Source organism: Triturus cristatus, chromosome 7, assembly GCF_964204655.1.
Source record: "Triturus cristatus chromosome 7, aTriCri1.1, whole genome shotgun sequence".
In the NCBI taxonomy this organism is placed as follows: domain Eukaryota; kingdom Metazoa; phylum Chordata; class Amphibia; order Caudata; family Salamandridae; genus Triturus; species Triturus cristatus.
Window position 1 is genome coordinate 868,042,042 of NC_140590.1, and position 23,594 is coordinate 868,065,635.

Below are 23,594 nucleotides of genomic sequence, written 5' to 3' on the forward strand. Positions count from 1 at the left end.
GAGATCGGGGTTTTGCGTATGCCCTTCGCCTCCTCCTCTCGCAGAGTGTCCTCCTCAGCCGCAGACCACTTGAGCACCGCCCCCCTCCATGCCGCCATCGGGGGGCCCGTAGGGGAGCGCCAATTCATAGCTGTGCATCGCTTAGCCAGGAGGTGTGCTAATGAGACAAATCGTATAGGCACTTTGTGCCGCTGCTTCCGACCCATTATTCCCAGTGCGCAGTACTCCCAGGTGTCTAGATGGGGCAACCCCGTGAGCCCTCGGAGGGTCTCGTGGATAGTCGACCAGTAGATTTGGATCCCCGGGCATGACCAAAACATATGGAGGAAATCTGCATCCTGCGCCTGACAGCGGGGACAGAGGAAAATTGTATCGGGATAGAAACGCTGGAGGCGAGCTGGGGTCAAGTAGGCCCTGTGAAGAATGTAATATTGTATATTTTTGAAACGGGCGTTCCGAGACACTTTTTTGGGAAATTCGAGTGCCCTGTCCCATTCGTTGTCATGAAACGCCCGTCCCACCTCCTCCTCCCAAAGGGTCCGCAGGGGTGCCAATGATAGGGGCGTCAACTCCCGAATGGACTTGTACAGCCAGGTGGTGAGGTGACGACCCCGTCCCATTCGCAGTATCGTGTGGAGGACTGGATGCGTGGGGGGCTCTCCTAGTGTGAGATCACAGTACGGCAGAAAATGACTAAGGAGCTGGCAGTGCCACAAGAATTGTCCCGGGGGGAGATCGTATTCAATCAATGAGTTGCTGGAATGGCCGGAGGTGTCCCTCCGCGAATAGTATTTCTGCCTCGGTGACCTCCCGAGATGTCCACTCCCGAAGCATGGCAGGGGTGAAGAACCGGGTGTTTTTGGGCCAGCCCACCAGCGGGAGCAACGGTGAATACGAGGGCCTATCTGGTGCGAGTCGGTGTATGCGCCGTATGCACCCCCGGGCCACCTCCACCTGGAGGGGGTAGGTCCCCGCCGGGCAGGATCCCGGCACAAGCAAACGGCATAATTCCGGTGTCGTTATCCGACCCGCAGTCGTGTATGTTTCGGACGTGTGCCTGCCGGCTGTCCAATAGGAGAGCCATTGGAGCTGCGCCGCTAGGAAATAGGCTTCGAATGAGGGGGCTCCGAGACCGCCTTGTGTCGTGGGTAATTTCAGTTTTGCCAGTGCGATTCTATGTCGCCCCTTGCCCCATATTAGGGAGCCAAGGAGGGTGTCCAGATCTTTGAAGAAAGAGCGAGGTGGTATCACTGGAAGGTTAGTAAAGTAATAGAGTAGACGCGGGACCAGCACCATTTTCGCTAAGGCCACGCGGCCGATCAGGGCTAGTGGGAGCTGACGCCAAAACCCAATGGCGGAACGTATGGAGGCGAGTGCCCTACGATGGTTACCCTCGAAGATGTCAGTGGGTGAGTGATATAGGCGAACCCCTAGATAGCGAGGGGCCTCTGCCGTCCAGTTTAATCGCTGATCACCAATCCACACTTCCCGAGGGGCAGAGTCGGGGTGGAGGGGATAGACCACAGATTTCTCCCAGTTCACCTTCAAGCCTGAAGCTTCCGCGAATTCGGTCAAGATGAGTCCGAGTGGGGTTAGATCCGCGGCGATGTCCCGTATATACAGGAGGAGATCGTCGGCATACAGTGAGACACAGTGCGTGACGTCCGCAAGCGGTATGCCCCAGTCCTGCCCTTCCCTTCGGAGACGGATAGCCAAGGGCTCCACAGCCAACGCAAATAACAGGGGCGAGAGGGGGCAGCCCTGTCTAGTGCCCCTGTGTATTGTGAATGCCGAAGAAATACGACGTCCAATGCGGATTCGGGAAGTGAGCTTAGTGTAGAGAAGGCGGGTGTACGCTACAAGCTTGGGGCCAAGGCCAGCACGCTGGAGGGCCGAGAACAGGTACTGCCACGTCAGGGTGTCGAAGGCCTTCTCGAGGTCTAAGATCAGGCACGCCGCTCTGGGGAAGCGGTCACCAATCTGGTCCTGGATATGGAACAGACGCCGTATGTTCTGAGAGGTATTCCTGCCCGGTACGAATCCGCATTGGTCAGCGTGTACTAGTGGACATACCACCCGGGAGTATCTTTCAGCCAATATTTTCCCTAAAATTTTACAGTCGGCTGTAAGGAGCGTTATGGGCCGATAAGACGCCAACAGCTGTGGGTCGCGGTTGGGCTTCGGGAAGGTAACTATTACCGATTCTCTCATGGAGCTGGGTAATTCGCCCGCGTGTAGTGCTGTGTCCAGTACCGTCGATAGACGGGGGCCAGCAGGGAAATAAAGGTGACGTAGTATTCTAGCGGGAACCCGTCCAAGCCCGGGGCTTTGTTTCGGGCCAATGTGCGTATGGCCTGGGTGATCTCCGAGGTACGTATCGGCGTGTCCAGGTCAGTTTTCTCTACAGAAGAGATCTGAGGGAGAGGCAGAGGGTCGAGGAAGCGATCGATCATCCCCTGACTCCATGCTCGGGGCCTATCATAGACCTCCGAGTAATATTGACGGAATTCTTGAAGAATCTCGTCCTGAGAGTGTACCAAGACGCCGTGTTGCGTATATATGGACGTGATGGGTCGAATCTCCGTGTCTTGTTTAGCTAGCCACGCTAGCAGCGAACCCGTCTTGTCGCGGTCTTTGTGCATTCGAGTCGCATATGTCCGAAAATTGTATCGCCGCAGATCCGCGCACGCTCCCTGATATTCCGACTTGGCATGTGCGATCTGCGTCGCCACCGCCACCGATTGGTCGGTGAGTTTTGTGGCGTTGGCAAGCCGTTTCTCGGCTTTATCAAGGGCATGTTCCAGGGTGCGTTTCACCCCGACGCGCTGTTGAATGCAGTCTCCCCTGGCCACCACCTTGAAGCTGTCCCACTCGATCAGGGTGGAGGACGCCGACCCTGTGTTTCGGGCAAAGTATTCTCGGATACTACACTCTTGTTCGTGGGTGAATACCGGATCCGCCAGACAATCGCACGGGAGGCGCCATGTGGGGACAGGGGGGTGTGGGGGTCTCCATTGAAGACTTAGTACATGTGCATCATGGTCGGATATGACTCTACCCAGGTAATCTGTGTGGCGGACCTGAGGGAGCACCGCTGCCGTGCACAAGAAGCGATCTAGTCTGACACGAAGGTTGTGAGGAGCTGAGTAGAAGGAGTACATGCGTGTATGAGGGTAGTGCAAGCGCCACACATCTGTGAGTGACCAGTGTGCTACCCAGGCCTTAAATCTATCGATGTGTCTGTAAGTAGGGGAGCGTGGTAGTGGGGGGCATGAGCGGTCCAAGTCGGGATCTAGGACGCAATTATAGTCTCCCCCGAGTATCCAGGGCACGTGTGTGAATTGGGCGAGGATTTTCGTAAGTCGGTCCCAAAACCTATCCTGATCAACATTCGGGGCATATATGCTGCCCAATAGGACGGCCTGTCCGTCAAGCAGTCCCTCCAACAGGACAAATCTACCCTCCCCGTCTACCACCCGCTGGAGCTCTCGGAACGGAGTACCTGGTCGGATCCAGATCAGCGCGCCGCGGGCAAATGATGAGTAGGTTGTAGCGCAAATGAGGCCCCGCCATTTTGCCTGCACCCTGCCCACCTCCGCTGCATTAAAGTGGGTTTCTTGCAATAGGAGTATGGATGCCGTTTGGCGCTTCGCGTAGGCATAGATCGCATAGCGCTTGCGGGGGGTGTGAAGACCGCGTGCATTTAACGTAAGTATGTTAACGTCCGTTACACTCGTCCTCTGTGCCATGGGTAGTACGTCTAGTGTGCGGGCCGAGGGAGCTGTCGGTCCGAGTGGTCGTTATGTGGGGACCTAGGGGTTCGCTGTGCCGCTGCTGAGTAACGAACCAGTGATCCCGGTCGCTGGGGCTTTTGATCGCGTGGGTGTCTGGTGCCATGACTTGTGGGGTGTGCAAGCACTGGGTAAGAAACGGTATGCTAGGGAAGGAGTTGGGATTATGCTGAACTGGGGAAACTAACTGCGGAACTGGGGTCGGGAAACGTTCCCAATGCCAAGGACCCATCGCCAGAGACGATGCGTCCAAACCTGCGCTCCCTAAGACGGGAAGTACAACAATGTATGATGGGGGCGGCGGTGTGGGTGCGTAAGACGATACACGGATCGGGCCTTTAAAGGATAAGTGAGCGTTGCTCGCATCGTCAATTGAAGGGCCAAGGTGTTTAACGCTAGGGAGTGATACGTGAAGATAACCACCCTCGTTAGGCAGTTTCCCAGCAAACCCCTCTTACGGTACAAGAGTCCTTGATTGTCCATCCAGAATGAGGTCCGCTGTCTGAGGAGTGACCAGAGGGGGTGTCACAGAGTCTCCGCCCGACAGGGAACCATCGCTGTCATTCTCCCCCTCAGATGTGAAGATGTGCGGGGGTCGATCTATGTCGTCCTGCTGGGAGGGTGTCTGCAGATTGATCACCGCCTGCAGGGCCTCCCTCCTTTCCCTCACAATCTGTTCCAGGTCGGGAGAATCTTGGGTGCGCAACTTGGTCCCACCACTTGCACCACCGCGTGGGCGCTTCTGAGTGCGTCTCCTGGGTCGGGATAGTTTGGGGTTCGGGTCTCTTATGGTATCTGCTCTAGACTGCTGCGAGCAGTGTCGATCCGCCCAATCCTGCGCTTCCAAGGTGGTGGTGAAGAAGACAGTAGAGCCATTGTGGATTATCTTGAGGCGGGCTGGAAAGAGCAAAGAGTACTGAATTTTATTCTCCCAGAGGCGGCGTTTCACGTGCAGGAAGGAAGACCGTTGCTGCTGCACTGCTCTCGCGTAATCCGGAAAGACCATGATCCGCTTGTCCTCGACCTGCAGGGCGCCTGCCGCTCGTGCCGCACGCAGCACCGCATCCCTGTCCCGGTAGTGGAGGAACTTCGCTAACATTGGTCGTGGAGCCGCACCCGGCGGCGGCCTACGGGCTGGGACCCTGTGAGCCCGTTCCAGCGAAAAGAAAGCAGATCGGTCCTTCTCGGGGGTGAAGGACTTCACCCAGGTTTCCATGTATTGCAGGGGGGTCGTGCCTTCGATTCCTTCCGGCAAACCCAGCACGCGAATGTTACAGCGTCTCGAGCGTCCTTCCAAATCGCCCGCGCGTTCCTCCATAATGGTCAACCGATGTAGGACCTCCTGCAGCGACTTCTGGTGGGCCCCGATCATGGGTTGCAGCTCGGCCACCGTCTTTTCCACATCTTTTACTTTGTCCGCCAGTTTGCGGTGATCGTCGCGGATAAGGCTGATGTCCGTTGCCAGGGTCCCGAGTCTCTCCTCCATAGAGACTCTGGAGAGCTCGATGGCCGCGAGGACCTGATCCAGCTTGGCTGAGATCGCGGGATCGGCCCGTGGTGCCTCTGTGTGCACCCATGTCCGAGTCTTTGGCATGTTCTCTGGGGCTGTTTCAGGTACCGCTGTGTGTTGGGTCGCCCTCGGTTTCCCCATCCTGGCGGCCGGGGCAGCGGTGCGGGCCTAGGTCGTCAGCCGGCAGAGCGAGGCAAGCGAGTCGTTGATTCAGAGGTTCCCCTTTGAGGCTAACTTGACTGAAGTCCACCTCCACCGCCGGCGGGGGCAGGGGACGCCTTGTCGATGGTCGTGGTGCCCCCGAGGGTCGAGCACCCTCCGGGAACGCCACTGTGTTCCTCCGTATGTTGTCCGGGGATTAAGGGGCTCTCCGTCCACGTACGAAGGTACGATCTATCCCGGTGTCATACCACCGTGCCGGCGTTGGGCCACCGTCTATGCCAGTGCAGATTATACTGGGAGCCGCTCAGCTGTGGGGCACCCCTGCGAGTGCGCCAACACGGGGACGCAGCTCACCCCGCTCGTGCCAGCATATTACGCACCATATCACCGGCTCCCCGCAGAAAGTCAGGCGCCATCTTAAGGTCAGGCGGACCGGCTATGATGGGAGGATCGTGGGGGCCCGTCACCAGGCCGAGGGCGAACAGCCATCTCCGTGATCCCGGGACACAGGGTGAGGGGGGGGCCACCGCCCCGAACTGGTACCTCAATGCGAGATCCGCGTCTGAGTCCACCGTCGGAGGAGGGTCGTCCCTGTCCCAAAATGACCGCTCGTCCCCTTCCCGGGCTCCGGGGCCTGCAACGGGCGCGCACCTGGGAAGTCCGGCTCCCTCCGTCGTCCCCCGCTCAGGGGTCGGTGTTGTCTGCCTTCCGGGTGTGAGGGATGGTGAGCCAGGGGCCGCGCCGAGCCCGAGGGGCCTCGAATGCACCCCCTAGTCCGCTCCCCCGGACCGAGTGTCCGCCATCTTGCAGCCCAGAGCTCCGATCTGGCGGCCGCACTGCCGACGGTCTCCGCCGCCGCCTGCCTTCAGCGTTGAGTTCCTGGCAAGCACTCCGGCAGACCCAGGATCTGCTCCGGTGCCCGGTGCTCGTTTTCAGGGTGCGAGCAACGCCTGGATTCGGGTAAGTTACGAGCCCGATCACGGAGCCTCAGCACACCACAGCCGCCATCGTAGCCGGCTTGGCCACGCCCCCGTCCAAATCTGATCTTAAGCGGTGTTTTCTACACCAGGCTTCTACCAAACAACACCATATTAGCCTTAAGCTTTCATCTTATGTCTATTACCATGAAATGAATGAAGTTGTGGGTTATCAACCTTATTTATCTCAAGTTACCTGGAAGGCACACCGGTATGTATTGACCAGGTTTAGAATGGGAGTAGCCCACAACCTGGTTGCCTTCCCGTCTTTGAACCTACCCCCAGTTGGTCCATGTCCATGTGACAACTCTACCCCCCAAAGCACTGTGCACTTTCTTCTGCTTTGTCAGCTGTATAAATACCATCGGATAGCATATTTAAAACCCTTGTTTGTCAAATTCGGGGTCAAATCATTACGTGACTGTATGTGTTTACTTTTTAATTTGTATCACCCAGATGTGTGTTTTTATACGGCTACTTTTCTTCTTAAATCCATTAATGTCAGGAAAAGTATGCTTTTTTAACTATTTTAAACAATGTTACACTGTTGATTTTCCTACCTCTGTTGTCTTTAATCATGTTGTCTTTTTAACTGTGCTTTTATGAACATATTTTATGTTCGAATAAAGCCTTATGAAATGAAATGAAATGAAAAAGTGAGATTTTGCTAAACTAAATCAATGCATTCTTATACCAAAATACATGTTTATTTTTCGAAAGGCTTATGACTGTCACATACTGTTTTTACAAATGCAGCTAATCATACATATATATTTCCTTTAATAATATGCTTGCAGGTGAAATTTGCACTCTCGTCAGAAAAGTCAACTGTCGTGACAACACTTCTATAACAGATTCCAATCACAGATTCTCGTGTCAACTGATGTTGTTGACATCATTGAAGAACGGAAGCTCAATCTTCCGTCACACATTCAACTGTCCTGTGACAGAGGTAGCCACATTTGTATTAGCTATTGTGGTGCTATAACTTCTTTACAGCAACAACTACTATTGGAAAATACCCAGGAGGCTTTTGTCAATGCTTTATCAAAGCTTTCTAAGTACATGATGGAGGATGACCATACAGGCTATGAATATCTAAAAGCAGTCAGAATTTTCAGGCCTGCAAAGATACCCTTTTTGTCAGAAACGATTAATGACTCTTAATCAATTCCTGGATGGAATTATGGGCCAAGTGTAGAATTTGACATCTACCAGAAGATATTAGCACCCAACCACATCACCAGTCAAACTGTGTGGACCTATTTTGGAAATGTGCAAGTTCCTGCATTCCTAAGTTGGACGCTCTCGTGTGTAAACTGGGTAACAAACTCAGCTGATGCACAACGCTGCTTTGGTGTACACAAACTAATTTACTCTGAGAGTCAGAGAGGGTTTTCAGAGAACAGAATTAAACAATTAGTGTGCCTGTGTTTCAATGCCAGACAAACATATTCATTAAATATTATATGTTTGTGCATTTTTCTATAGCACGAACTCGTTCCAAAGGTAGTGGAGTTCTTCGTATCAACTGCGTAAAGACTTCGCGATTTGTCCAGAATCACAGGATATTGAGTGGACACCAGACTCGAACCTAGGATCCCATGCCCATGCTCAACCATAGTCGGCAGCTCTGGCCCTATAGCCCTCGTCGTGGGTAGCAGAAGGGGGGCAGGCCAAAGCCATATGAAAGTTCGGTTCGTTATGGGCCCGAAGTTCAAAGAGGACTTCGAGCTGAGCCACAGCTAGGCATCAGGCTCGACCTTGCAGTGGCGTGCTCACCTCTAAAAACACGCATTGACAATTCAAAGAAGACATGTGTTAGAAATAGGAATGCCGACGAACTAGTTCGTCGAATTAACCCTGAGATGTGCGTTTTCCTTATAAGTGTCGGGAAGATTCACTTGGCGTAAAAAAAAAATGAACGATCTATGTATAGTGTGTCCTTTTTGCAATATATTCATTTTCTTTAAATTCGGACAAGTTAAAGATGTCAAACATACCTCTCAATTCCACCGTCTGGCTTCTCGCTGACCATAACTATTGTGATACATTCTTAATAAACGCCTATGTTTTTGGTGAACCAACTTATTTTCAAGATGGCCACTTCATTATAGAAAGGCCGCGCTAGCGCCCTCAAACCGCACTGTAATGCAACCACACCCTGCCTTCTTCCCGCAGTTCTATCCTTGCTCTCCCAAAGTGTAGGCGTGTCTGTGCAAACAGACTAATGGCAACATAACATTCGTTGAAGAATCACCAATAGCGAATCAGGGTGCCCTTTAAATGACCCGGGCTGGCTCTTATGTGCTATGTGTTGATCGTGAGAAGTTTAATTGAAAAGCGTGAGTAATGTTCTATTTGTTTTGATTTCTAGTTTTCGTTAGAAACAGTTTATGTTCTGTGGTGTTAGGATTGACAGTTTCGAAAGCTGTCTGAAGCGTTTTTGTTGGGTTTAAAATCGGTATTTGTAAGAGGGGTAGTTAAGTTTTCTACCGTCTGCTTACATGTGTTTCTATCAAATGAACATTTGGAGCCACCTTGCGTCGGGGCTGGTGCTTAAACTTGAATGAAGTTGTTTGTGCAGTCACTGATTTAAACAGTTTACCAGTTTCTTAAACGCTTTATTTAACATTTTGGCACATGCAATTTTCTCTACCTTTTTATGACGCACTGTACAAAAATACAAAGGGGTATGGATGTTCGGCGGGCCATGGACAACTCAAGTGAGCTCTCTGGGTGCATTGCTGGTAGCTAAGCAAACTAATACTACAGGCCTGGCGTGAGCGTTTGGTTTGTTTCATTTATTTACTTTTTAGATCCAGATTACCAGCCTAACTAGGTGTCTTCTATCCTTCCACTGTTCGCTTTTAGTACCTACAAAAAGATGCCATACTTACTGTACAGCGTTGCAAAGAGGCATTTACAAAGCCAATATGTCCCAAAGGTGAGACGACTTTCCTTTTCTATAGTGCAGATGCCATCCTGTAGGACGTTGCGTTCACTTCCTCTACTAATAATGCAGGAAACGCAACACCTACTTATTAAGCCTACTAATTATAGGCTTTTAATGCCCTGTAAATTTTACTACAGAAATGGTACAGCATAGGATGCAGCAGATGTGTAGCTCTTGTAATTATAATGCACATTCTAAGATCTATGGGCAGATGACGCATACGGGCAATGAGAACTATTATATTTTCAAAAATGAAGTTCATAGGTAGACTTAGTAATATGGTAAATCAAGGATATTTGTGTAGATGAAGGTAAAAAGTGATGGAGGCTGTATGATGCACAGTGGGAGATGAGCGTGCAATGGTTATCCTCAATGGAGGTAAGTAAGATAGAAGAAAGTCCAGGTGCCGCTTTGCAGGGGAAGATAGCATGTTAGTCACATGCCAAAAGGGGCGCGTGGTGGTGGGTGTTGCATAGTACCAAAACATTCTTGTCCATGTCAGCAAAGGTGTGGGGGAGGGGCGGGGTTTGTGTGTGACTACTTTGTTATGATGTAGATGGCACTACTTTTTAGGTCTCGCTGAGACAGCGAAAGCTGTCTCTTTGAGACATTTTGTAAGTGGGCTTTCAAAAGTGCTACCAACATGTTTTGCTGGCCTAGGGCTTGAGTGCACGATGGCGTGCACAGCTGCTCCTCTCTACCCCCCTCCCTTCTCACCCAGCCCTTTGATGCTCTGCTCGATTACTTTCACTTTCGCCGCTTTGATGTTTGATCGCAAACGCGATCAAGTATTCTGCTGAGAAGGAAACTCACCCAGCCTAAACGTCATTTGTTTTACGGCTCTTAACTGTCTGTTTGGTCCGAGGGCCGATGTCGTGAAAACAAAGAAATTAAAACTAAAACTGGAGACTACCATTTGAAACTGCTCTCAAGATTCATGAAGTTCTGGCATTATGCATAAGATATACACAATATAACCTCTGTTAACTGAAAGACCGCACACTCTATAAACATAGGCCAAGTATGCATGGTGAGGTTTAACACCTGGGCTTACTTTCTTTCAGCAGATTCTACATTTCGGAGCAGGTCAACCATTCCACCCGCCTTGTCATTAACATTTTTTGCAGATCATCCTATACAGTACTTTAAAATAACACGTTTGAGGGAGGTCAGTTGCGGGACACTTCTAGCTGTAAAACGCATATTAAAGGTGGTCCAAGCATTTAGAGATCTTAACCCAAGTATAAGTGCAACTGTGTGGCGAACCTAGGAACATGCTGCTGGCATAGAAGAATAGTGACATCTTGGTCACGGTGAAAGAAATGGTTCTTATGTGGTGGCCATTGACAAAAGTGCAACGTGTGACTACTTGCATCTCCCTCAGCACTCAGTCTTCCGGCCATCCGGTCTAAAGCCCTGACCGACAACAGCCTCCTATCCTACCTCTCATGTGGCTGATTTATTTTACCTTTCTTAAATTTAAAAAGCCTAACGTCATTGTGGAATTCAAACTCATTGAAGTTAATTTTCAAAATCCCCATCGTCTTTTTCCATATACTGGCATATGTGATGCTAGTCCCACAACCATTAGAAACGTCAATGTGTGTTCCTTGTTTTTGACAGTCTACAGCAGGAAGTGTTGTTGGTACCGTGTACAAGTCTTCAACCCACACTATGCCATGTGCTCCATCCTTTCCCCTCCACCGCATCGTAGTGTCCGCTATTCCTAGTTCGTGTGCCTCCGCCTTTGAGCGCCTTTCTCCCAACCCCACACCATAAGGATTATCTGCGGCAGCAGAATTGAGGCCAACCCAGAAATCAACGGTCGGTCTTAAATTTGCAACTCGTTGCCTATCATTTTTTGCATCAAACAAAAGCGTCTATTTTCTTAAGTGGTAACCGTTGCCCCAGGTTTCTGTTAAACGTAGCTAGACTTATCGGGAGGGGCTAGTACTTGCAGTAAACAACTTGCCCATCCTTCTTACGGAGGCTGGTCTAGAAGGCTCTCTGTAGGCGTGGGCTGGAGAGCGATCTGGTTGCATTGAAATACAAAAACAAGCATTTGCAATGCAATAGGTCTCGGCAGTTACACAAGTTAAAGCTATTGGCATTGTAAATGACAATGCCAATAGGCATTGTTGTTTGCAATATCAATAGCTCAAACTCGCGTAAATGCGAGACCTAATGCATTGCAAATGCTTGTTTAGATTTGTACCATGCCGGTCTGTGGTGTGCCTTTAGGACTTTACGTTGTGTTGTCAGTTACGCTTCCAGCTGATGTTGGGGATATCTGAACAGTCTTTTAGTACGTACTTTTCACAAGCTCCGCATCTACTACTTGATTTTAGTTCTCAATGTTGCTGTGCATAGTTCTTGAGAGAAAAGAACTGTTCCTTCTGGCTTTATAGAAATACTTCCCTGATTTGAAAGCCAGACCTGTGGGCTGTGAATTCAATTAGTGGAGATTACTGGTTTATGGGTTGTCACCTTAAGATGGAGCAAGTTCTACTAGAACTCATGTCCTATGTATAGGCCTCTGCATTTGCAAAAGTTTGTGTCTATAAATATATTCTGTGGGGTACCTTCAGTGTAATGGCAGCTCAGTATCCCCTATGAAAGTGTCTATTTAGAAGCCTTACTGAAGGGTGGGTGGCTGAGTATTGTAGAAAAAACAACCTCTTTTGCGTGTTCGCCTTGCTTTTATATTTTATTTCCCTGCCTTTTGCAGGAATTTTTTTTTTTTTTTTTTGTCTTTAGAGCTTTACACTCACCACCTGCCAAGTGCCTCTGCTCCCCTTTACACCACAGTTGGAATTGGTATATTTGACTTGCCTATAAATTCTATTAGTACATTAAAATGTAGAGCACTCCTTAGAATACAGTGGAGTGCTGTTTTTCTACGGGCCGGTAAAGGCCCGCAGAGCAACATTCCAATGCTTTTTGAACAAAGGCCTCTGGAGCTGGAAGAGCTTTCAATCCCCTCTGGCTCGAGAGGCCTTTGTTTTATTTGTTAGAACATTCTGCCCTCTAGTGGCAGAATGGTCTAATAGCCTTATAGCCCTTTGTAGTTGGACTATACGGCTAATAAAGTCCAGCTAAAAAAAAGGCCCGAGCGTTCGGCTCGGGCCTTCAACGCTGGAGCAGGCAACTCAGGCCTGCAGTGTAGGGCCTGCGCGAAGTTTGCTAAGTGAGGATGTTGTCCTGACAAGTACAACCACTTGTCAGGCCTTACTTTCCGTCTTTCGTACACAGTGGGCACCTCGTGGCAAGTCCTGGGTAACCCCTGGGCAGGGTGCAGTGTAAGTAAAAGGCAGGACATATTCGGAGGTGTGTGTATTATGTCCTGACAGTGAAAAACACTCCATTCCGTTTTTCACTGGGGAAAGGCCATTCAGGACAGAATGGGGAAGTTGGGTATTGTTTGTTAGCCTAGTTTCCCACAAGATTAAAATGGAGAGGTGAAGTTTAGTATGTATGAACTCTGTGTTATAACACCTTTCTATGAAAGTGGTTTTGTCAGTGTGTTCAGAAACCACTCTTTTAGAAAGTGGCTGACTTTTGTGCTTTAAGCATTTCTGTGTCTCTGCCAAATGTGGATTGACCTTCTGGATATGAGAAGGGAGGGGTTGAGATGGCACCAGGCTGACCTTCATCTGGAGAGGGGGCGTAGGAGAGACCCGGGAGGTGAAGAGGCCTGGGTTGCAGTTATAAAACAATTGACCCATCTCCTGCTGACTGATTAAGGATCCAGACCCCAGTATCAAAGGGAGAAAGGTGACACTGGGAGGGAGACACCCGGAACTGATTTAGGCAGGCGTCAGAAACCCCTGAGCACAACGAACTTCTTAGACATTTAGGGGTATAACTGAGCTGAGGCCCCTGAACGTTGGAATAGAAATGGATTGAGACTGAAAAGGCTTGGAACCATTTCGTGGTCAAGAGGAACCTCTGCTAACAAAGGAACAACTGAAGAGACTGCTGGGAAGGACCAACCCTTGCTTCATGATCTGGGGCTGGTCTGCAGTTTGCTGTTTTAACCAAGGAAGAGGCTGTTGGCACTGCTTTGTGCGCCTGGGTCCCCCTGCTTGAAGACTTTGCTTTGTGCTATCTTGTTACCCCAAGGGCCCGAGGTGAGCTGGCTCCCTGTTTGGAAACACAGGAACATAAAGGTTTCCGGAGAAGTTTCAAGCGACGTGGTGAGCTCGTGTTACAGCTTGAGACCCTCGGAAGGTGTTCCCTGTGATATTTGGACACACGAAGAAGTGAGACTTGGACGCACTGGGTGTGTCATGGTGCACAGGATGCATTGGTGAAGAGCGCCTGGTGATCGTGTGCATCGAAGGTGAAGTGAGTCTTGGATGTGTTGTGGTGCACTGCAGGCATTGGTGAGGAGCGCCTGGTCAACGTGTGCATCGGAAGTGGAGTGAGTCTTGAACGCGCAGGGTGCATGTCAGGGTGCACTGGAGGTGCTGGTGAAGAGCGCCTGGTCATCCAGTGCACTAGAGAAGTGAAGCTCTGACACAGTGAGCATGTCGAGGTGCGGCCGAAGGCGTTGGTGAGGAATGCCTGGATATCGGGGCACTGGAGTTGGAGTAAGTCGCAGTGTGCATGCCTCTCAGCCCTTCTGACAACGAGAGCCTTTGCTTCGGCAGAGTGGGGCCCTTACTGACCAAAGGAGTGGCAGTACTGGGGCCAGAGTGAGAAGCTGTGCTTTGTCATCGTTGCTCTGTGTAGTGGGGCAACTGTTATTGAAGAGGCGACTGTCGTAATAACACTGCTAATATTGCTTCTAACAAACTGTCTTATGACTCCTGACATTATTTCTGCATAACGAAGTACATGATTGTGGCTACGCGTTGCATTATTCCTTGAATGCAAAGTACATGATTGTAGCGGTGCGCATTTCCTTATTACTTCATTGCGCAGTACATGACTGTAGTGGTATGAATTGCATTATTTCTCCCATTGCGAGGTACCAGGGTGTATTGTTACGCATTGCATTTCTCCTTTGCCCAGCACAGGATTGTATCGCTATGCAGCGCACTATTTGTTTACTGCGCGGTGTGATTCTAGCATTGCGACCAGCATAGCATTGTGAAAGTTGTGGTTTGGATTTGAACCTACCATCCAGCCGGAATGAATATTACCCTTTATTATATGTTGGCTTTTGTATTGTGTGGTCTGATTTTATCAAACTCGTGTGGAGTCAATTTGTAGTATCACAAGTGGATTGCTGTGGGCGTGGTTGCACATATTGTACACTTATGCCTAGGAGATAGGCCTGGCTGCTCGTGCCAAGCTACTAAGTGGGTGAGCAGGCCTATCTCAAATGGTGTCCTTACTTAGCCTAACGTCCAGTGGGGAGTCCCGGGTCGTGCATTTGGTGACAGTGATGCAGGACTGGGACTCTGGCCTCCAACAGTTAAATGTGTCCTTAGGAATCCTCCCACCCACTAGCTTATACCAGGAATTAATGTGGAATCTCCATGCACACACTTCAGAACTCTTCTAAACCTGTGGAAAAACAGAAGGGACTGGAACTGATGTCCATCTCCTGAGAGAGTTGACTCCATGGGTCATAAACATGACCTCCTGTTCAAGTAACGAGGGCTTTTTTTTTTTTTCTGGGAGTACCCAGCTTCCGTGGCAACTGGACCCTGCTGTTGGCCCCTGCATGAAACCCTGTAAGTCTCAGTTTAAACCCCCCCCTCCATTGTGCTTTAGAAGCATACTCTTGTGGTGGGTTGGGACTTGAAGGACCGAGCCGCAAGATAAAATCTCTAACCTGGATGGAAGTATCCAACCCGCACTCCATTGCAGTTGACGTCTGTGTACCTAGGTCCTGGTGTACAGTGACCATTGAATTTCTTTTGTGCTTTTCTTTTTGGCACAATTTCTTCTTAAAACTTTAAAAATGCATATCTCTGATTTCCTTCCTATTGGAATTGTCATTGTGGTATTTTACTCTAATTTTGTTTGGATTTTTGTTGTACTGTTTGACTTTATTACTGTTGTCTACTAACACTTCTTCTTTTTCAGCCTCCAGTAACACTTTGGTACAAACCCTGTCCAGTGACCAGGACTTTTTGTTCTAAACCAAGATAGATGGCTACTCTGATCTACGTGGACCAAGAGAATGTCCTTGCTAATACAAATGGTGGTTCTAAGGATCGATTGAGGTTACCATCTGCATCCAGTAAGCTTTGTCAATTTAGTTGGTGTTTCACTGAAATTAAAGTTTCTACTGTGTAGAGTACACAGCTGTAGGTATTTCAGTACACTAGGTGACTGCCAACATTTTTCTATAAAGGCAAGATTAATATTGGCCAGTTCAAAACTGAGAATGCACCATGTGCACATGGCTCCAAGACAGTGGTTATTTTGTTCGCCTCAAAGTTAAATTCCCATTCAGAATCGTCTGCGATAGATAGCTGTACTGCTCTTCATTCTGTTGGCCATTTGTATTATGCTGGCACTGCTGTAAATGTTGCTGCTAGACTTAGTTATATTTGCATGCACCAGAGAGCTACGTTCAACCTCAGTTAAAGTCACCTAGCTCCCACTTTGAGATGTTAGGATCCTGTTAAGCATTGTGGAGGACTTTTATTTTCTCCTGGGTAGGGATGTTTTCCCTTCTGTATCAGATTGAATAGAATAACAATTGTGTTTCTCAAACTGTAACCTGCTTTTCTCGTAGCAAAAGTGTTTTCTGAGCGATCTCAAATGCAGGGACTACGCCTTGGCAAGGTAAAGTCTTCTCCAGTAGCCAGACAAGGTCTCGCTGACATCACTATCAACATTGGCAAAGCTCCCGTTGGCATACAAACAAAAAAAACGTCGAAGCCAAGGTTACAAAAGCCTTCTGTTAAGGTAATTCAGAATCCCTTTCTACTGTTCAATCTAGGCTTGCAAGACTTCCAACTTTTAACAGGCCCTCTTACTGCTGCTCCTTTTGCTGGCCTTGAGGTTTGGTGGATTGGATATGTAACTAAAGGTGGGTCAAGTCGGACCCAACGTCACTTATTTGTTCACTTGCGCAGTTATTCTGAACACTCCAATTGTATAGACTCCTCATGAAAAAGCAAACTGTACTCAGACTGGACTGTTGTACAGTATTCATTTCACTACAAGCTGTTCACTACGCGGTCTTTTTTTTCCTCTGAAGGACTTGAATACTCATTCAGAGTGCGCGTGTGATCTGGAGTAATCATCATCTTCTAGTGAAGGGCCACATTCTGAGTTATTTAGTACTAACACGATCTGATTACTGGGTTTTCTCATTTACCACTCTTGCCCCAAGACTACCTGCACTGGAGCATTTGTTTGGATAACCAAGTTGCTTCACATGGGTCCTGTGCTCTCATGGGATAGCAGAGGCCCACTTTAGTAGTGAGTTAAGCTTGGGTATGGCCAGATCAATGCACTCTGGCGACACTTTAAAAGTGGACCCTTTCTTTGCTAGTAGAATAAGGCGTCTCTATCTACAAAAGACCAATTGGTGCTTGCTAGCACCTTCAACTTGCAGAGCAGATTTGACGTTCAATTAGTATTGAGGTGTTAGTTTTGTGAGGTTTTTTTTTTGGGGGGGGGGGGATGTTTAGGAGGTGAGTCCTGTAGTTTTTGCTCTGTGGTAAGCAGGTTTGTAAGCCTCAAATTCTCTGCTTTACTACCATGCCTTTCCCTAGCCAATCAGTGGTTTTGCTGTGATGGGACTGCTCTAGTTAATCGCCTGTATATATATATATATATATATAATCTCCAATGAACCCAAGGTGAAGTATGGGTGAAGCCCCAAACCAAAAAGTAAGGCTGCTCAACTTACCTTGTACCAAAAGGTACAGGGGATGGTGCTGACTGTACTCTGCAATTGTAAGACCTTGACGAGAGGATGACCATGTTACCATCTAGCACAACTGGAGAAAGTAATTACGAATACCAAACTGTTAAGGACATGTAGATTTCCCTCAAGGCCCTTGTAAAAAGTGAGTGCCACATACAACCGATATTTATATTGGTCTGCTGCCAGGCTGCTATCTGACTGGATCATCCCTCTGCTACCACTTTTAATAGGCAGTAAACTCTCTGCCAACGTCTAACAAAAGGCCTTTGGGTTGCAACGAAGAAAATATTTCTGCAGTGTAGGGTATTTTACGAGTGATTTTACTTAAACTCATGTTTACATTTGTAGGGTGTAGATGAGAATGCAAATCTTGATTGAGAGTAATGAACATATGGGAGCTTTTGCTACTATATTTCCCCAGGCTTCATTTGAACGAGTTTAGTGTGAAGGTTCGCTGACTATCTAGCACGACACTGATTGGTGTACAAATATGGATGTAACTTATCCTGTGGTTGGAATCTTTAGGGACCAAGGATTGCTTGCTCAAAGTATAAACCTTTTTTTTCACAGAATGGAAGAACTCCTTCTGATGTGGAATATCCAGAAATTGAGAAATTCATTCCTTATAATCCACTTGGTAAGCGGGTATTTCTGGCATAGAGCAGTGATATTGAAGGGAGAATGGTTTGAATCACTAGCGGTTATCGGTAATGGGAGTAGTAGCTAGTTGTGTTCAGTTGCTTTCAAGTAGGTATGTGTTCATCTCCACAGCTTATCTAAACTTCTGTTTATTGCCTTAGATTTTGAGAGTTTCGATGTTCTTGAAGAGCACAGACTGAGTCACTTGTGCTTGGCTGGTGTATCGCTCCAGACAATGGAAACGGAAAGGTTTGATCGACATGTGAACCTGATGCCATCTCCTCTGAAACCCTCTTCATTCACATGGGAGTCAGGTTGGTAATATTACAAGATTCCCTATTTTGCCTTTCCAAATGCACCCTAAGCTGCATTTGTAACTTGTCCACTACTTAAAATGCCCTATTCCCTTTGGCCAGCTGATAAAATATAATGGGTCAAGTAAAATGTATTATGCTTCTGTCATTTAAGATTTAAGCAAGGATGCTCTCTGCATAGGAATCTTAAACACACAACCTTGGATATTGGAATCCTTTTTTGTCTTGTACTTCAAAAGCCAGTTACATTTTTTTTTTCTGGTTCTGCACGCTGTCACAAACTACATATCCTGTATGCCACACTTCATCTTACTTCAATACCATGCTAAGTTGCAGATATAGTAGCATGGTAGGGGTCTTGAAGTGCCTTCAGGAGATGCTTGAATAATAGAACGTTCCATACACAAATTCTGCAAAGCTCTGAAATTAAATTGCTTATTCTGCTTTCTCTTACAGATATCCTGCACTTACCTTTCTTATATTCTCCGGCTGAAACGACTGTTGACTTGCCGCCGTTGGACTATTAAAATGAATCAAATTTGGTCTTAAATGTTACGTTTTATGCACTTTTACTGTATTTGTTAATGTTACGTTTTATGCACTTTTACTGTATTTGTTAATAAAGGTTTTGTCACTTGCTAAAGTATTTGTATGGAATTGCCTTTAGCATCTAAAGTACTCATTCATAACTTTCCAATATAAATTGGCAGCTAATTGCCGCATACGAGGGTGAACTGTAAATCTGGGGGGGATATCTGCAATGAGAAACAAGCTATGGGTAGACCTGAAGATAAACTCAGTGGAGATGAGGAATAGTACTAGAATTGTGGTATATTGAATCTTGTGGATTGATTATCGGAAGGAAGTGATTGTTTATCTGTCTAGGAGGACCGTGATGCCGGAATTGAGGCCCACACAATTCAAATAGAGCACTGGAGGAACTAGAATTTGGGATGAATCGTAATGCAGGTCACTTGTCGACCATTGATATGTCTAGCATTGAACTCGCCTGGCTATATTGAAGTGGTGAGGTTTTTTTCTTTTATTTAGAACATGAAGCATAGATGGTGCTGTCGCAATCTTGCATGAATACCTAAAAGTGGGATGGGGTGCTTGGAGTTAGTCTTGGTCAGCATGCTCCCAATCCTTGGCAGATGTTTTTGGAAAGCCTTTGCAGTCTAAAATGTTGGCATTCCCAGGATGGTCCATCTGCTCTTTTTGTTGAGAACTCCTACTGAGATCTATAGCTTTAGATAAAGATTAATGGTATGAATGTGTGCTTTATGCAATGCAGCAAGACTTCTGAAGATAGATTAGGTGTTATGAGGATCTGTGGCTCTGATACGACTTACAGGTCTACTTACTTTACTGCAGCTGTCAGAATTGGTAACTTGACCCCAATGGCAACTTCAATGACAACTTGCCTGGGTGTGATCCTTATATTGGGGCTCATTTTTGAGGTCTTGGGACTGTAGATGCATCTTCCTCTGTAGGGTTTGTTTTTATTTTCAAAAGTTAGAGATTTAAGTAAGTCGAGGGTGAGTCCTATAGATTTTACTACTTGTTTTATTGAAGGGAGCCTTTCTCACATCAAGGCAATAGCTGTAGTTCTCTGACTGGGAAGTCCCATCCATATTGATTAAAGTTTCCTACCTTCTGGTATTTGGTAAGCTAGTTGTGCCAAGTAGCTGTTAAACCTGGTGACGGGGTGCAGATTCTTTGTTTTCAGTATTTTGGAGTGGAATGTGGTTGGGAAGCATGTTAACGAGCATTGTTATCTATGTGGGGGTTTATGCATAGCTTCATGTAATACAAAGAAATTACTCTTAACATGGAGTGACTATGACCTACCTATCGGGACACTAAGCTGTCCTTTCCTGAGACCTTTCACTAATGTTTAGAAGTTCCTCTTATATTTTAGAACATTACTTTCAATTTATTTGGGACCGTTTGTGCATCACTACATACATGCCTTCCTGCTTTTGCACTGCTGTTTTTCCAGCAGTCCTAGGCATCTTCCAATCCGTCAGTATGCTCATTCAAATTGGGCAGATAGAAGCCTTTAAAAAGTCAAAATGATGAAACTGATGCAGTCTACCTTGATAAACTCCAGAAGAACAATAAATATCACCGAAATGTTTGAGAATGGCGTAGATCAGTCTTAACTTTATTTGTAATCGGCTGTACCTCCTATTTTTGACCTAAATGTATTGTTGCATTCACACCAGGTGAGACTCCTCATGATATTTATTCTAGTAAGTGCAGATTCATAGACCAATACCGCACTGCCTCCTCCCATTGCTTAACTGCTGTTTTCACCCCTCGGGTGTCTGGAACGGATGAAATATTAATTGGTCCAGTATTTAGCAGCAGGCACTCAAACCAAGCCCCTACAAACCAGAACACATCTTCTGCCCCATTAATAAAGCAGAGCAAAGAAACGAGATTAATTGAATTCCCTAACCGAGAAATAAAACTTTACGGAAACATCCACAATGTAGAAATGCTGTGTAACAAAATTAAAACGTACCCTATTGTGAGAAATTGTTGTTGGATGGATGTTACCTTTCTCAATCTACAACCACAGTTCTTGTCAAGGTAAACCACAAGTTACTAAATCAGTTATTAATCCCGTGGTAGCTATGAACAAAAGCAGCCAGGCTTAACTTGGAGGTAATGTGTAATATTTATACAGCACCGTCATAAAGTGAATAAAGCACACACATCCTGTGCCAATTTAGAAAAATGGAGTAAGATTTCATAAATTATTTAACTCCGCCAAAAATCAAATCCGTAGGTCCATAGACCTGAAATTTCCAACATTTAGAAATTTCCAACATTTAGATACGAATAGGGCCTAAAAGCACACCACACCATTCACTGTCCTCTAGTCATACTACACTGGGGGGGGACAAAATCACAAACTTAGGCCGACTGTGATGGAGCGCAAGCCGAATACAAGGACCATGCTTGTCCTCTTGAAAATGACCTTCCCAAAGTCAGTTGTGATGAGTGGAGTTCATGGAGAACACAAGGAGAGGGTTGTGGATTTTCGTCTCTGTAGGGTGAAGCGCAGGCTGGGTGTTGTGGACGGTTGTTGCTGTAGTGCAAAGCTCCTGTATGGCGTTGTGGCAGGCAGATGCTGGAGGTTCGCGTTGGCAGTCCCCTTGGGCTGTCCATACTGTATCGTGAAGTACATATTTAGTGTTGGCCATTACTCTAGTGCAAGAGTTGGTTCAGAGGAGTGCACTCTGATGTCGGCGGACCTGGGAAGGTGCCTTTTGGGATCAGGGACTCACTCTGGCAGAGGCCACCACTGCTCAGACAGGTCCAGTGCAGCAGGTCAGCTGTACAGGTGCAGGGCAGCCTCTGGAGCTTATGTCCCTGTAGCTCATCAGGTTGTCCCTGTAGCTCATCAGGTCAGCCAAGTGACCCATGGGGTCACTCAGGTGGCGGGTCAGTCTTACTTCTCAGACAGAAGTGCAGTCCTTCTGTAGTATCCACAGGTCCTGGTGTGACTGAAGAGTTGGTCCAAGGGTCCAGAATTTATACTTGATGCCAGCATTGAATTGTGAGACCTCTAAAATTCCTACACCCCCCCCCCCCCCACCCCCCCCAATCTGATTCTGCAGTTTTCTTTCTCTGGCCTGGGTCCAAGGTGTCTGGGGGTAACAATAGCCTGGTATAAAGTTCAGGATGTAAAATTCAAGTGTTGGATGACCCTTATTATTTTTTAGGTTGTAGTTAAATCTATAGAGATTTGAGTTTCTAGACGCAAGCTAGATCTGGGGACAACCGAGCTCAGAGGAAACTGGCAGGTGTACAATAAATCATTTGCCTGCATCTTTTTGATTTCAGTGGGTGCTATTCCACAGCCCCTTTGTCGTTTTCTAATCAATAAATCTATTGATTTAACTACAACTTAAAAATGAATAAGGGTCATCCAACACTTGAATTTAAGTCCTGAAGATGGTCTAGCTCATGTTTACATTATAGACCAACGTCGACAATCCCACCTATTTCATGTTATTGTTTTCAAGGATTTGTTTTCTGTTTAATCTAACCTTTTCTTGTGTGTTTTTTGAAAGTGGTGTCCAATAGTAACAAAGGTGTTTTGGAACATCAAATCATCTGGAAACCTCAGTTGCTAGGTGTTTTACTTACACATGTATGAGCTTTCTGTACCCTCTGAAAGTTTATTCACTATAAATTAATGTTTTCAGAAAACATTTACACCTGTGTAAGATCTTTCTTCTAACAGATTGGTTCAAGTACAAATGAGTCAAATTGAATTACTAAATTTAATGCAAGCGACTAAATGGAGCTTGTTTGCGTATTGAATGCTAAAACTGTTTATTCCCTTGTAGGCACACTCGCCTGCAATACTTTGATCACCCATATTGGGTTTCCCACCTTCTCTTCTATTAACTTTCTAAAAGTGGCATTTTCGGAATTGTGACTTAAAATCTGACTACCATTAAAGAGGGTTTTAAATTGCATATCATTTGTCTAAACATGATGATCCTATGTACTCCCACATGAGTTATACCTTATTACATGCAAAAAGGGGACATGTTAACCTCTGATTAGGCCTTGCAGTAGAGAAAAATAAATGAGTTTTTTTCACTACCAGGACAAACTTAAAAGTACAAGTCTACTTTTTGGAATTAAATTGGTTTTTATTAGCAGAACTTCTAGTAAAACATTACACCGCATCATTGCCTACAACCGAACGGGCCGGCGGCGTTAAGGGTCCACATATAACAAAGGAACCGGTAAATATGGCATTTATTGTGCAAATAAAATACACTCCAAGTCGCCTACAACCCATTCTGGGCCAGCTGCGTCAGAGTAAAGGTCTAGATGGTGCCAAATCCATCTAAACTTCAATACTTGAGAGACCAGCAGTGTAAAATGCCCCAATAATAAGACCTGAAACAAAAGCAGCAGGCGCTAAATCTGATATATCCTCCAGGGTGGCCAGTCTTTCCATACCGAAGAGGCTCCACAATTGGTGGAGACACTGAGCATGCTCCCGGATTCTATCTTCCAGCACATGAAGAGCACTCAGTGGGTGGCATTAAGTGCGAGGGCCATCTGTCTAACTTGGAGTGTAAGGGAAGGGTCTGTTAGGTAGACCAATAGCACAAGCGGGGAACCTGGGAATAAGTGTTGAAGGCCCAATCTGTCATCCAGGATTTTATTCCAGTATGTTTTGGGCAATTCCACAGCAGATGGAGTGCGCCAGGGCTCCTACAACCCCGCCAGCATAGTCCATAACATTGGGAGTTCCATTTCGTTAATCAGGAGGGAGTAAAATACCAATATCAATCTTGTGTTTCAGTATGTCCCATGTGCAGTGTGAGCCCTATAGTAAATGTCCCCCATTCCTTATCTGATAGTGT

The 23,594-nt window shown here is 47.0% G+C and overlaps 1 protein-coding gene and 1 long non-coding RNA gene across 2 annotated transcripts in view; one reads left to right on the forward strand and one right to left on the reverse strand.

Annotated features, from left to right (window-relative positions):
- The window catches only part of LOC146810787 (uncharacterized), a 29,241-nt gene extending 20,768 nt beyond the window's left edge, over positions 1–8,473 (reverse strand). Inside the window, exon 1 of the long non-coding RNA XR_014965731.1 lies at positions 8,444–8,473. This is a non-coding gene — a long non-coding RNA (uncharacterized LOC146810787). The remainder of the gene's footprint in view (positions 1–8,443) is intronic.
- Positions 8,474–8,619: 146 nt separating this feature from the next.
- Positions 8,620–18,832, forward strand: LOC146810788 (securin-like). Its single transcript, XM_085614449.1, has 6 exons — positions 8,620–8,785; positions 15,436–15,592; positions 16,094–16,266; positions 17,807–17,873; positions 18,037–18,189; positions 18,646–18,832. Exons 2-6 carry the CDS (start codon positions 15,502–15,504, stop codon positions 18,714–18,716), a joined length of 555 nt encoding a protein of 184 aa, XP_085470575.1. The 5' UTR covers positions 8,620–8,785; positions 15,436–15,501; the 3' UTR covers positions 18,717–18,832.
- Positions 18,833–23,594: the final 4,762 nt, after the last annotated feature.

Bases quoted from the DNA above. Each gene is read 5' to 3' on its own strand.
- LOC146810788 (XM_085614449.1), top strand. From the start codon at position 15,502: ATGGCTACTCTGATCTACGTGGACCAAGAGAATGTCCTTGCTAATACA. The intron at 15,593-16,093 runs GTAAGCTTTGTC...CTTTTCTCGTAG, and splicing joins GAGGTTACCATCTGCATCCA to CAAAAGTGTTTTCTGAGCGA. The intron at 18,190-18,645 runs GTTGGTAATATT...TTTCTCTTACAG, and splicing joins TTCATTCACATGGGAGTCAG to ATATCCTGCACTTACCTTTC.